The sequence below is a fragment of the Papaver somniferum genome, chromosome 6 (assembly GCF_003573695.1).
Source record: "Papaver somniferum cultivar HN1 chromosome 6, ASM357369v1, whole genome shotgun sequence".
NCBI lineage: Eukaryota > Viridiplantae > Streptophyta > Magnoliopsida > Ranunculales > Papaveraceae > Papaver > Papaver somniferum.
This window is the reverse complement of record NC_039363.1, coordinates 96,628,206-96,641,080: the sequence shown is the minus strand read 5'-3', so window position 1 is coordinate 96,641,080 and position 12,875 is coordinate 96,628,206. Positions and strand designations below refer to the sequence as shown.

The 12,875-nt window shown below is 36.6% G+C and overlaps 2 protein-coding genes across 3 annotated transcripts; both read left to right on the top strand.

Moving 5' to 3' along the window:
• The first annotated feature begins 2,616 nt into the window (after positions 1-2,616).
• LOC113288497 (transcription factor bHLH74-like) lies at positions 2,617-6,483 on the top strand. Of its 2 annotated transcripts, XM_026537547.1 has the most exons (9): positions 2,617-2,982; positions 3,950-4,476; positions 4,585-4,818; positions 4,925-4,990; positions 5,079-5,147; positions 5,638-5,709; positions 5,812-5,952; positions 6,038-6,128; positions 6,212-6,483. In XM_026537547.1, exons 2-9 carry the CDS (start codon positions 4,036-4,038, stop codon positions 6,232-6,234), a joined length of 1,137 nt encoding a protein of 378 aa, XP_026393332.1. In that variant the 5' UTR covers positions 2,617-2,982; positions 3,950-4,035; the 3' UTR covers positions 6,235-6,483. The 2 variants fall into 2 exon arrangements, with proteins under 2 accessions (XP_026393332.1, XP_026393331.1); XM_026537546.1 differs by lacking the exon at positions 2,617-2,982 and having other exon boundaries at positions 3,003-4,476.
• A 1,523-nt stretch (positions 6,484-8,006) lies between these two features.
• LOC113288496 (proline iminopeptidase-like) lies at positions 8,007-12,324 on the top strand. The gene is made up of 11 exons (XM_026537545.1): positions 8,007-8,141; positions 8,232-8,413; positions 8,518-8,616; positions 8,709-8,819; positions 8,906-8,968; positions 9,082-9,178; positions 9,658-9,755; positions 10,610-10,711; positions 11,034-11,147; positions 11,357-11,431; positions 11,830-12,324. Exons 2-11 carry the CDS (start codon positions 8,288-8,290, stop codon positions 11,941-11,943), a joined length of 999 nt encoding a protein of 332 aa, XP_026393330.1. The 5' UTR covers positions 8,007-8,141; positions 8,232-8,287; the 3' UTR covers positions 11,944-12,324.
• Positions 12,325-12,875: the final 551 nt, after the last annotated feature.

Here is a 12,875-nt window from a genome sequence, read left to right as displayed (position 1 = left end):
TGATCACAAAGCGAAAATAGTTCTTTTTGTTAGGGGGAACGGAGTGCCATTAATTATATTTAATATTTTTTAATGATTCAAGCAGTTTAATGTTTGATATCATGTTTGTACCTCTATATGTTTATGAGCATGTTGTTTCATCTTTTATAGTTTTCACTCTCCTGTGATTAATTACGTCGAATGAATATAGCAGGCTTGGGTTTGCTTCATATGTGGTGTGTTTGTGTCCAGTTGAGGAGCCAGAAAAAGATATTCAGAGGGCTAAAATAAATTTTAGAAACTCTGGTGGACTAAATGTTAATATATAGTGGGCTAAACATAAAATATATGCAGAAATAGAGAGTTTTTATACAGTTAACTAGATTTTAGGGGGGGCTAGAGCCAGGATTAGTCAACCCTTGGCTCCGCCCCTGTTTGTGTCGATGTAACGATAGTGTGTGGCAGTTAGCCTTTTCTCAAGACGTTTTGTGAAATAATCTAGCACGGCTATCTTCCGGTATTGAAGTTGCATGCGACTAAAATAAACAAGTTATAATCTCTAAAAAGGAGTGAAGGCAGATTTTCTTTAATAAAAAATTAAAGGAAGATGGCAAATGGTTTAAAGCGAAAATTATAAAACTACTGGACAAATCCCCATATAAAAAGAGATTGCAAAGCTAATTAAAACGATCTGACAAAATTCTCTGGTATGTTTGTGTCCATCGGGGGTCAAGAATTAGGTCATCAATCAAAATGATTTAACAAATCACTAATTCGGCGAAAATAGTTTTCTCGGTTATGGTTCGATAAATTGGATTGGCCCCGCGGTGATACTCTGGCAGCCGCGACACACAATGGTGTGCCAGAAGTGCTGGACCCGTGTTAATAAGCCAAAGATATGGGTCGACAGCATTGGAGGACAAGCGCAACTTCCAAATTCCAGAGATTTATCCTAGGGGTATTCTGGTAAATTCACCAATAATATTTCAATAGTGTCCGCCCGAGTAAGGATACAAACATACATGGAACTCTTCCGTTTCGGAAAATGATACTTTCACTTTTCCAATTTGACCGATCTTTATTTAAAAAAAAAAAAAAATACAAGTATCATTTTTCTGAAACAAAATTCATTTTTATACATGAGAGTTGATCCGGGCCTAGGCCTCTTAGGTTGTCACCCGCAATGATGATATACCACCAAATGTAGGGGAGCTGATATAGCAGAATATTTTATGCTCAACTGCTGAAGCGCTGCTAAAACTTTGAATAGGATATAATCTCAAGGTTCTAAATCATGCTCGTTTACCTCTCGCATCTTCTTTAGCTTTAAATCACAACAAGTGTTTCAAGGTTTCTAAAAACAAAATCATCTAGTACTTTCTTTAACTAAAAATGCAAGTTTGATCCACCCTAATGATATCTATACAGTCCTGCACATGGTCAAATCATTTTCATGTCTCCATGATGAAGTTTGCTTAGATTGCAACTAAAACCAGAATAAGACCAAAACATTCATCAAAATCACAAACCTAATTCATAATTCATGACCACCAATATCTTCCATCAGAAGCAAAAATGAAACATAATGCTGCCACCCCCACCAAACCTTTTTCTGATCCCTGATCAAGGCCTGAATCACAATGTTCCACTTGACCTTAACAAAACCCATAACCAAACATTTTAACTTAATCTAATTCAATCAAAAATCTCTGACAAAATTTGATTAGATACCAAATTCCACTAAAAAAGACACACACAGAGAGTCACAGACACATAGGATCCCAAATTTTTAACTAGTTTTCCAGCAAGGACAACCAACCCACCTAATAGTAGATACGTTTGACTGTCATTTGACCGTATATATATACTATTTCAGACCAACCCATTTGGAGACTTTGACCAAAACTAACACTTACTGATAGCTGGAAAACGTACAAATGTATGGTGAAAAAGGATTGATTAGATTCCATTTGTTATGGGTTAAAGAAGATGGGAGCTGTACTGAAATACTATTTAGAAATTCATGTCATCTTTACCTAATTGTCATGGTGAAATCAAGGGTCATGATTTGATTATTTGTTGGGGGTTTATATTCTTGAATAAGCTTATTGTGAAAGGAGGAGAGCACATGAAAATATGTACTTTTGAGTCTTTGACAACAGTCGTGTGTACTTCATCCATCCAAAAGCATCAGCTCAGCTCTACGATGATGTGGTTGAAGTGCTTCCTAGTAAATTTGTCTCAGTTAAGTGAAAGTATCATTTTTTCTGAAACAGAGATAGTATTTTTTTAAGTGCAGGCAGGTGATATCCTCAAAATGACATTGAATTGATAATTGGGATTTATTTTTGTATTAGTTGCGGTCAAATTCACCAATCAAATAATGCAAATAAAAAAAAAAAACAAAGTTTATTCATTCTGTGGACGGTGATCTATAAAATTTGTCACCAATACAAAAAAACATAGATATCAGTCTTCCAACCATTATCACTTGTCAAAACAATGGCACAGCACACGCTCAAATCTGAACACGGCAGGACAATGCACCCCCAGGGAGCAGCTAGCAAGGGAGGTGGATGGATGGGATATCGACCCCAGTTTGATACAATATAACCTTGTACTCCTTGAAAAGAAATTTGATAAAGGAAAAAAAAAAAGAGAAAGAAAGAAAAAAAGGGTTAGTTGGCAGTGAGAAGGGAATTGAGTGCAAGACAGCAAGTGATGTGTTAAGATAGTTGGCAAAAAAATGTGTCAGTGAAAAGATGGCAAGCAACGCTTCTAGTTGAAGAGAAGAAAGAACAACATCTTCTTCCCTGATAATCAAATCAAATCAATTCAATTCAATTATTTTTTCTTTATTTTTGATTTTTTTTTTTAAAATAAAAAAAGTTACACAGAGAGAGGGAGTAATAGATTATGATTCAAAAGCAGTTGGCAGTGGTTTATTGTGTCTCCTCCAATTTTATATTTCTTATACCATTTTTACCTGTAAATTTGGAGCAGGTAAGCAAATCTATCTAACATTATCTCTTTCTGATCTTCAAAGATTTATCTTCCTTTCTTTATTTTTTTACTGTGATTTCTGCAACAACAACAAAAAAAAAACCTACATCATTTAGTGGGTCTGGTATGTGAAGGAGTAAATCATCAAAAAGGGTTTCTGTAATTACAACCCATTTTTCATGAGTAGATAGAAAAACTGAAGCTTGATGAAACCCCCCAACTGGGTTTAAGTTTAAACTGCATTATATTGTATGAAACCCCCAACTGGGTTTGATTATTAAACAACATTTAAAGGTTGTTTGTTTGGACTAAATTCATGATTCATATGAGTAGAGATGATGTATGAAAGAACCCCCAATCCATTTGTTTATTTAACAAAAGAAAAGGGAATCTGCTTTCTTTTAATAATTTTGTGGTGTGAGCTGTTAAACTAAATGTCATTTCTTTACTAGTTTGTCTGTCTGCTTTGTGCTCTGAAAGGTTTACTTTCTTGTCTATTAGGTGCATTTGTTTTTTAACATGACTGATCACATAAGCCTTAATAATCTGATTAAAAAGTAAAGAGAGGAGGTGGTGGTGATATTAGTAGTAGTAGTGGTGGTGGTGGGTAGTCTAGAGTAGAAGAAGATTATATGCCCTTCTGCTTGATATCATCTTTTCTTTCTTTCTTTTTTAGTTTTAGTGTTTATTGGATTCTGAAAACTCAGTTGGGTTTTGTTGCTTTACTTTAAAGCTGCAAAGGTTACTTGTTTCTTTCTTCCTTTGTTGAGTCCTTCACAAAATTTACTATCTATTCTTTTTTGTCAAACCTACTTTTGCTTTAGTTTGGGCAACTTTTCTTTGAAGATAAACTGTTTTTCAATTTAATCTTCCTTACATTATCTTGGTACTAGTGTGAAATTTGAGACTAATTAGAGAGGGGGATTTGAGTTTTGGATCATGGGTTCTGATGATAATTGTGATTTAGGTCTTCAACAAAGAGGTGGAGGTGGAAGTCATTTGAATTCTCCATCTTCTGGGATTTATACAAATCCACAGTCTGGAAAGGTTACAATGTCTTTAGGGGAAACCTCTAGTGGGGGAGGAGGGAATTCATATTTTGGTACTGGTTGGGATCCAATGCTTTCACTTGCTCATAGTGGTGGTGGTCCTTCAATGGCTTCTCAGCATCATCAAATTCCCATTTCTCCGTATGGTATGTATGGAAACCAGGGTGGTCATCCTGTTCAGTTTCCGAATGATCCTAGATTTATTGGATCAGGACCGAAACTTCCTTGCTTTGGCAGTGGGAATTTTTCGGAAATTGCTGGTTCGTTTGGCGGGTCTGAGCGTAGCCAGATTGCTAACTCTGGTTGCCCTTCTAATTACACTTCGAATAAGGATGGTATTGCCGAGAATAATTCAAGAAATTCTTCGCCTGATGGGAATAAAAGGAAAAGGGTGCCTGATTACAACTCAAGCAAGAGTCCCCAGGGTCAATTCAGTTCTGTACAGGTAATCTTGGTTAAAATTTTCTATGAATTTCGTGATCACATTGTAATATCTTTGCATTTACGGATTGAATGATACTTGATGATTTACATTTGTTTTCTGTTGTTGTAGAATGAGACTGACGCAGAGCAACAGAAGGATGTCTCTGAAGGGGGCCTTGATGATTCGAACGAACAAAATGATAAGAAATCAAAAGCTGGAAAGAACCCTGCAACGAGTTCACGTGGAAATTCAAACGGTAAAGCTAAAGATAATTCACAAGATGGTCAAGCTCCAAAAGACGACTGCGTTCATCTCAGGGCAAGACGTGGTCAGGCAACCAATAGTCACAGTCTTGCTGAAAGGGTAAGGCGTTGTTTCTTTCGTAGTGTTGTTTGTCTTTTTTCATTCATTTTGTGCCTTTTTACTCTTTAGTTTCGTATTTAAAGTATAAACTTCCTTTGGATCATAGGTAAGACGAGAAAAGATAAGCGAACGAATGAAGCTTCTGCAAGATCTTGTTCCAGGTTGCAATAAGGTAAGACTGGAAAAGATTTATCAGTAGGAGCCTTATGTTAGATAATGCGTTTGAAATTCTAATTAGAAGGATCATATTTATGTCACAGATTACTGGCAAGGCAGTCATGCTGGATGAGATTATCAACTATGTTCAATCCCTGCAACAACAAGTTGAGGTATGACTATGAACGTTAGTAATTTTTCACCTTGCGTAGCTAGCAGTATGAGAAAAATCGATGTTCATTAACATGAGAAATCCAGTTAATATTCCTGCACTTGGATTAGTTGATTATCCAAACTTTTTAACTAGCGGGCTGCATAACCTATCAAGCTTGGTCCCATGAGGACCCAAATGTGAAATTTTCTTAGCTTTAGATCCTGGATACAGTGTTAGTCTACGAAGATTAGTTAACTTTGGGGGTTATCTGGATTGAGTGCACAGTCGTGCTTAGTCAGGTCCGCCACATGATACTTGGTGGGGTTGATTGAGAAGACCATAGTATATTATAACTTCCGTTATTTCTGTAACGAAGATTATGCGTTGATAGTGCCATGCTTAAACACAGCATCCAGTAGTATCTATAGATGACCCACTATCCGGAATGAGTTTATCTGAATTGATAGCTCATATGTTAAGGTATATTCATTCTCTCTTTCTTTTTGCAGTTCCTATCAATGAAGCTTGCCACTGTCAATCCAGAAGTGAACTTTGATATTGACCAAATTCTTTCCAAAGATGTAAGTAGGGAACGCTGTTCATTTCTAAACCAATCCTGGCTGTTTCTTTTTTAAAATCTTTGTATAAAAAGTTGTGAGCTGATTTCGTTTTTTCGGTTCTAGATTCTTCATTCAAGAAGTTTAGGCGCAGCTCTACACGGATTTGGTCCAGGAGCGACCTCATCTCTTCATCCATCTTTAAATCCTCTAGCAGGGATGCAAGCTCTACAATGTACAAATCCCCAGCTACCCAACATGTCTCAGGTAAAAAAGATTAGAAGTAATATAAGAAAAGAAGTGGTCGTTAAATATCAATTTCAAGCTATTCTTAATCGTTAGTTATATACAGGCACCGCCGAATACATGGGAGGACGAGCTCCAGTCAATGATTCAAATGGGCTTAATTTCTAACCAAGCTCTTGAAAATATGGGATTAAGTGGTAATGCTATTTGTGAAAACTTCGATTTGAGATTTTGCACAGATTATATTATAAATAGCGCTAACATACGTTTCTGTCTGCAGGTCATATGAAGTTGGAGCTATAGTGGAATTAGGAAAAGAGTTCATCTCTTGTAACAAGTAGTATATCCAAACATCGATGAGTTTCCACGGTTTCTTCCACTGAACTATTCAACAGAAACCCCATAGAAAATGAACTGTTAAAAGGGAAAGAATTGTTCAGAGTTGTATAGGTTTATCGCAGCTCCTAAGTTAACCATTTTGTTCTTCGAATTTTAGCAGAAGAAATTAAGTGACATGATGATAGAAGCAAAAAAAAAAAAAAAAAAAAACAACTGTGTATAGTCAGACAACATAGTTCACAGGACTTGGTCAGAGAGAAAAAAAAATGATTTCGTTTAGGAAGTGTTTATTATTAAGAGAGGAGTTTTGTTCATGCTTTGTGAAGAAATTTCTGTATTTTAAGAGTTTTGCTTGCTTATTAATTAAGACTAATTATCAGTTTCTTTTAACCAGTGGGTTCAATTCTTCAAAACGAAGTTTAATCATTTGAATGTACCACTCTCTGCTATGACTATGTTTCTTCTCATTGAGTTTAACTTCTTTCGATAAACAGGTGGATTGCATTTGGTAACACTTGAAACACAGTTTGAAGTTATCCTCTGCCATCTCAGTCCTTCTCAACTTTTACATAAGCCAAAAGTAGGCAGCAATGTCTTGCTTTGCATTCACGCTGTTGATTTTCAATAATGCTGAATTCATTTTTCAGCACATTGACACCTACAGCTGAACAATGAGAAAGGACCACAACCAAATATGCATCCAAGTCCAATAATCTAAAACTTCAACAAAGTATGGGTTCAATTATAAAATAACTCAAACGCCATGTTTGTTTACTTATGACTCATCTGAGTCGTCTTGATCCGACTGAAATCACCCGACTCATCTGGATCAGGCTCAATATGCTTGTTTTGAGTCAGATATGACTCATTTGACTCAAAAATATGTGAGTCAGTGGTTTGGTCCCATGAGTCGGGGGTATTTCGTTACTTGACTCAAACGGCACAGTCAGATCTGACTCAAAATAGAAAACAAATGGTCTAACTGCTGACTCAGCACGAGTCAGTGGTTGACTCAGGCCTAGACCTCGAGTCAGCTGCAAATAAACAAGGTCTAAATAATACTTCTACACCCACCTACCAAAAAAAAAGTCTTTTTTTAAGAGGTGACGGGTCTAAATCAAAAATATTTTTCTAAGCGTGTCATGAATCATCACAAGACTCTAGCACCTTGACTGTTTTGATCTAACTCATGACCGTTTTCTCTTAATGTCGGACTTGAGATATTTGAGTAAAATATACCTCAGTGTCTGAGTCGTGGAACACACGTCTGACTGAATTTTACAGTTTTAATTTTATTATTTAATAATTTTTGAATCAGATTATTAGAAGTAGTGAATCAGATCCGAATGAGTTATAGTATGTTTGTGTGCATCTGACTCAGCGTCTGGATCTAAGCCAACTCGTGACTCGACGCAAGTCAGATATCAGACCGTTTATTTATTTATTTTGAGCTAGATCTGACTCAAACCTAATCCTTTATTCAGATCCGTTTGGGTCAGGCAACATAATATCTCTGACTCGTTAGACCAAATCACTGACTCGCTAATTTTTGAGTCTGATCCAAATAAGTCGGGTGAATTCAGTCATATCTTATTGGGGAGGTTCAGTTCAACGAGCCAAACAGCCCGATCCACTTCTAGGCTTAGTTTCCAAGAGCAAGTTGGCACACCAGCACAGGCCGGCACAGTAAAGCTTATAGTGGTGATGTGTTGCCAAACTACGAGTCCAATACACAATGTGTCGTCTAATCACCCGTACTCTTATTTGTCAGCAGCATTTTCCTCTCTTAACGCTTCCCCACTCTCTCTCAAACTCTCTAAAGAAATTATCATCCGTATCCACTCCAATCTCTTCTACCCACTTCTTCTCAGGTATTAACTAATCCATTCCAAGTTAGGGTTTTTGTTAGTTTCTTTTTGCTTAGATTTCTTTCTTTTTTTTGTTTTGATTTGATTGTGTAGATAGAAGTAAGTTGGTAGTAACCCGTGCTCGGCAAATCAATCACATAAAACAATCTATGGATTCATTACCGGAGTTGAACAGGAACCTTTATTCAGATATAGAGCCACATAAGTCTGGGTTTTTGAAAGTTTCTGATCTTCACTCAATCTATTGGGAGCAATCAGGGAATCCTAATGGACATGTGAGTAGTTTGTTGCCGATTACATTTTTTCAATGAATGAAAAATTCAAATTTTTTTCATTTGATTTGGTTATAATGGATTTCCAATTTTGTATTTTTTGCCAGCCAGTTGTGTTTCTCCATGGAGGTCCAGGAGGTGGTACAGCACCTAGCAATAGAAGATTCTTTGACCCTGAATTTTACCGTATTGTTTTGTTTGATCAGGTTATGCTCGTTATACCCCCAATTTGTTCAGTATTTGTGGTTTCGCAGTGTAAATTCTGTTGTTAATGTATAAAGGTCTCTTATTTTTGCAGAGAGGTGCTGGTAAAAGCACACCCCATGCTTGCTTGGAGGAAAACACAACATGGGACCTCATTAATGATATTGAAAAGCTAAGAGAGCATTTGGAAATTCCAGAATGGCAGGTTAATATTTTCATCCTATATGTTTTAGAGAGAGAGATAGCAGTGAATTTTGTAGCTTACACTTTCTATTTGGACTAGTAATGCAGGTTTTTGGTGGGTCGTGGGGAAGCACTCTTTCCTTAGCCTACAGCCAAGCACATCCTGACAAGGTGCCTTCTTTTATACCATCTTCTGCTTTCCTCCCTTTTGAATAAATAACATACGGTGGGAAATCGCAAACCACAGATAAGCTGATTCCTGATTGTTTGCATTCAATTATAAGGTTACTGGCATTGTCCTTAGAGGTATCTTTCTGCTAAGAAAGAAAGAGCTTGATTGGTTTTACGAAGGAGTTGGTGCTGCAGCTGTATTTCCCGATGGTATGTGTTCACTGTTCAAGTATTTCTAAAATTATATTTAAAATTATAAATAAGAATTTGTGTACTAAATAAAGCCGTTATGATCACTGAGGCTCATATCTGGGATCATTTGGGTTAGGATTGTCAAGTTTCAAATGTGGATTTTTACGTAGCATTGGTTGATTATTGAAGTTGTGTGATAATATCTGAAGTTCCTTGGCACTATCTATGCCACCATCGAGTTAAAATTTTCAGTCTGCATAATGTGTGTGGATGTACTTGAAATCTTTGAAAATACGTGAGGAGAAAAATCAAACCTTGTAAGCCGGTGATCAAAATATTTGTAAAGAAAGATTTTCTTTTGCCCTTTTAAAAGGAGTATATATCTGTTCTTTCTTGTTTATTTTATATATGCATGTACACAAAAATTTGCTTTGGCTGGTCATTCTGATTGACAAAGAGGAAATAATGTCTTGTTGTTTTCTCCTTGCATTCTTTAGCTTGGGAGTCTTTCAGAGACTTGATCCCAGAAAACGAGAGGAGCTGTTTTATAAGTGCCTACAACAAGAGGTTGAATTCCGAGGATCTAGAAACACAAGTAAGATTACTGATTTAAAGCTCAATGTTTTTTATCTTTTTGTGGTTTTGTTCTTTACTTTGGCTCTTTGCCCAATATTTGTTGTTAAAGCCTACGGAGTTTGGCTCATTAATTTTTAGTTGCTAACTTGCTATCTATGTAACTTGCCTAATATAATCTGTACGCATATTTTAATGCAAGTAATCCAGTGGAATTCGCCTACTAGTAGCTGAAATATTAAGCTGAGGTCATGATTTGTTGTGTATATTGTGCAACTCAATAGAAATTGGTGTAGAAAGCATCTATGATCTCATGGAATTGTGAGATTTGGCAGGCCCTCCTAGAAACATCAGAGTTTTCTCCTAAAAGAAATTTTGGAACTTCATACTCGAACTTCTTAAAAAATTTAAAATACCCATCTCAACCACAAGAAAAGTAAAACCTGTAACAGCATTACCTGATAGGAAGGCAAGAATGGTGGGAAGGGACCATGCTCCCAACCCACGCAAATGACCAATCACCAGACAGGGCTCTTTATATTAACTACATGAATTAGATATGTATCTGTCATGGATGGAATCAACGTAACCAGAACTTGGTTGAGAATTTGTCCATTTACATACTTAACACGTAAACATTAATATGTATGACTTTGTTGGATCCCGTATGCACATTGAGATTGGTCATGTGGTCATGTGCATTGCCTATTCATTGTTGTGTCACTTGCAAGAACAACTAAACATTATCTGTTGTTGGAAGGAATTTTTTATCATTTGTTAATAATCTTTGTCTATTAAGTAGGATACTATTTGTGTTCACCCTTTCCCTTAATAAAGCTTTCTTTTTCATGACTATTCGATCTCTTTTGTGTTTAGTATGAGGCTGCTAGAAGGTGGACCAGGTGGGAGATGATGACCACATATCTTATCCCTAATGAAGATCAAGCTAAAAGAGGAGATGATGATAAGTTTTCCTTGGTTAGCTTCCTCTTTCTCTACATGTCATAATTTTTGCAAACAATAGGTAATATATAATGTAATGATCTGTGTGATATTAGCAGCTTGGTTTCCCGTACAACTAATGCCTTGATAGGATATGGTTCTCTCCGAATCTTCATCCTTTTGTTCCTTCAACCTACACATTCTGTAGCGTCTGTAACCATTTTGGTTGACCTTCCAGCTTGCTACCAACATCCGTTTTTGTTTTTTTAATGCCCCAACTATTCATTAAGAAACTTTGTTCCGAGTGCAACCTTAAGAAGTACTTTTTAATAAATATGTGCGTGTTTGCTGCATGCAGGCATTTGCAAGGATTGAAAACCATTACTTCGTGAACAAGGGCTTTTTTCCTACCGAGTCGTTCCTCTTGGATAACATCGATAAGATAAGACATATTAACACTACAATTGTTCAGGTAAAGTTTGTTGTTTCCTTTGGTTACTTACCTCATGTCTTGCGGAAAAGCTTACATTTCTCTCAGTACCTTGTATCAGGATCGTATTAAGGAGTGAAAATATTTACCTGTATAAATTTGCCTTTTTCATGAGCTATAACGAGCTGTATAGCAGGATTTGGTTTATTATGCTTCTTTCCACCTTTGTTTGATAAACTGTCACTTTACAGGGAAGGTATGATATGTGCTGTCCAATGATGTCTGCATGGGAACTTCATAAAGCATGGCCAGAGGCAGAATTTAAGGTGAGACCACTGATATTATGTGACTATATTTACTTTTTTAAATTATTGATTTGAAGAGAAAATCTGTTGCCCGTTTATCGTGTATACTGTCTAGCTAATATTATAGTAGGAGAAATGTTTAGCTTCAACAGGTGCCCATTACTTTAAACCCCGCAAAGCTAGCACCTTAGCCTCAAAGCTGACGGCTGAATAAGTGTAATCTCTTAGTCTGAACACAGAAAGAGGTTAAAGTAGGGAAGAATACAATTGTGCTCCTCCTACTTAGTTCTAACCAAGTGAATGCTTTTAAGTACCATCGTGCTCTCTGTCTGAAACCGGTGTCTCAGTCTTTCCACTTATAATCTAAATCTTGATAGATACAAGTCACCTTACTGGTAACTCTACTTTGTTCACGACAGGTGGTTGCAGATGCTGGACATTCTGCAAATGAACCAGGAATAGCTGCTGAACTTGTTGCAGCAAACGAAAAACTCAAGCACATTTTGAAAAGGGACGGAACTGTTAGTAACTAGTCATAGTCAGTGTCTTTGTTTGTTTAGCCTTGTGTATGTGCAGTGATCAGTGCCCCTCCACAGCCATAATAACCAACTGCCAAGAGCCCAAGACAATCTGAAAAAGTAACATCAGAGTCATCAGCAGCTCCTATTTCATATATACATTGGAGTTCGATTACGAGTTCATATATACAGCATGCATCTGATGGTATTTTTTACGTCAATGTTCTGGTCATCCCTCTTAATTTTACTATATACATTAGAGTTGGGTGATAAAACTTATCTGCATTTGGGTTTAATGGAAGATTTATTTGGTTAGTCTTTTCCTACAAGTTCCAGGTTTTTATGAACGGGATCATGAATTCATAAAAGATATGGAACTTCTTTGATGTCCCTAAATTTTCAGGGTATAATTTGATTGTCGACATAAAAGATTTTCATACTTCGACCCTTACAAGTCATTCACTCAAAAATCCCTGACCTACATGAAAATCTGGGCTTTTATTAGTTTTGGATTTTTCATTAATGAAATGGTTTGGATTTTGGAATGTTGACAACCAGGTTGCTAGAGAAGTAAAATCCGGTCTTTCTAGCAGCTGTGCATATCTTGATTCTTGAGGCGCCCCACTCATAATGGGTGTAGGGTCTTTGGATACTGCAAATACTTACTTCCAAAAACTGGTAGGCATGTGCCAATGCCTGTGCATGTTTTTGTGAGCAGTATTAAGTTGGATAACTGCACAATGACTCCAATTTCACTTTCTATATGTGGACTTGGTGGTCCTGTAAGAGTTTAAGTTGGAACATCCTCCTGTTCATACTTCATTCCAAAACTCAATGCCTGAAAAATATGATGCATCAATCTGGGGTCCTATTTAAGCCCCATTAACAGCTGTTTGAGAGATGAAACAGTGGCCAAACTGCCTAAGAAATCATCCCAGCATTTACAA

Coding starts and splice junctions, on each gene's coding strand:
- LOC113288497 (XM_026537546.1), top strand. CDS start 3,922: ATGGGTTCTGATGATAATTGTGATTTAGGTCTTCAACAAAGAGGTGGA. Junction 4,477..4,584: donor GTCAATTCAGTTCTGTACAG/GTAATCTTGGTT, acceptor CTGTTGTTGTAG/AATGAGACTGACGCAGAGCA. Junction 6,129..6,211: donor TGAAAATATGGGATTAAGTG/GTAATGCTATTT, acceptor TTCTGTCTGCAG/GTCATATGAAGTTGGAGCTA.
- LOC113288496 (XM_026537545.1), top strand. CDS start 8,288: ATGGATTCATTACCGGAGTTGAACAGGAACCTTTATTCAGATATAGAG. Junction 9,756..10,609: donor CCGAGGATCTAGAAACACAA/GTAAGATTACTG, acceptor TTTTGTGTTTAG/TATGAGGCTGCTAGAAGGTG. Junction 11,432..11,829: donor GGCCAGAGGCAGAATTTAAG/GTGAGACCACTG, acceptor TGTTCACGACAG/GTGGTTGCAGATGCTGGACA.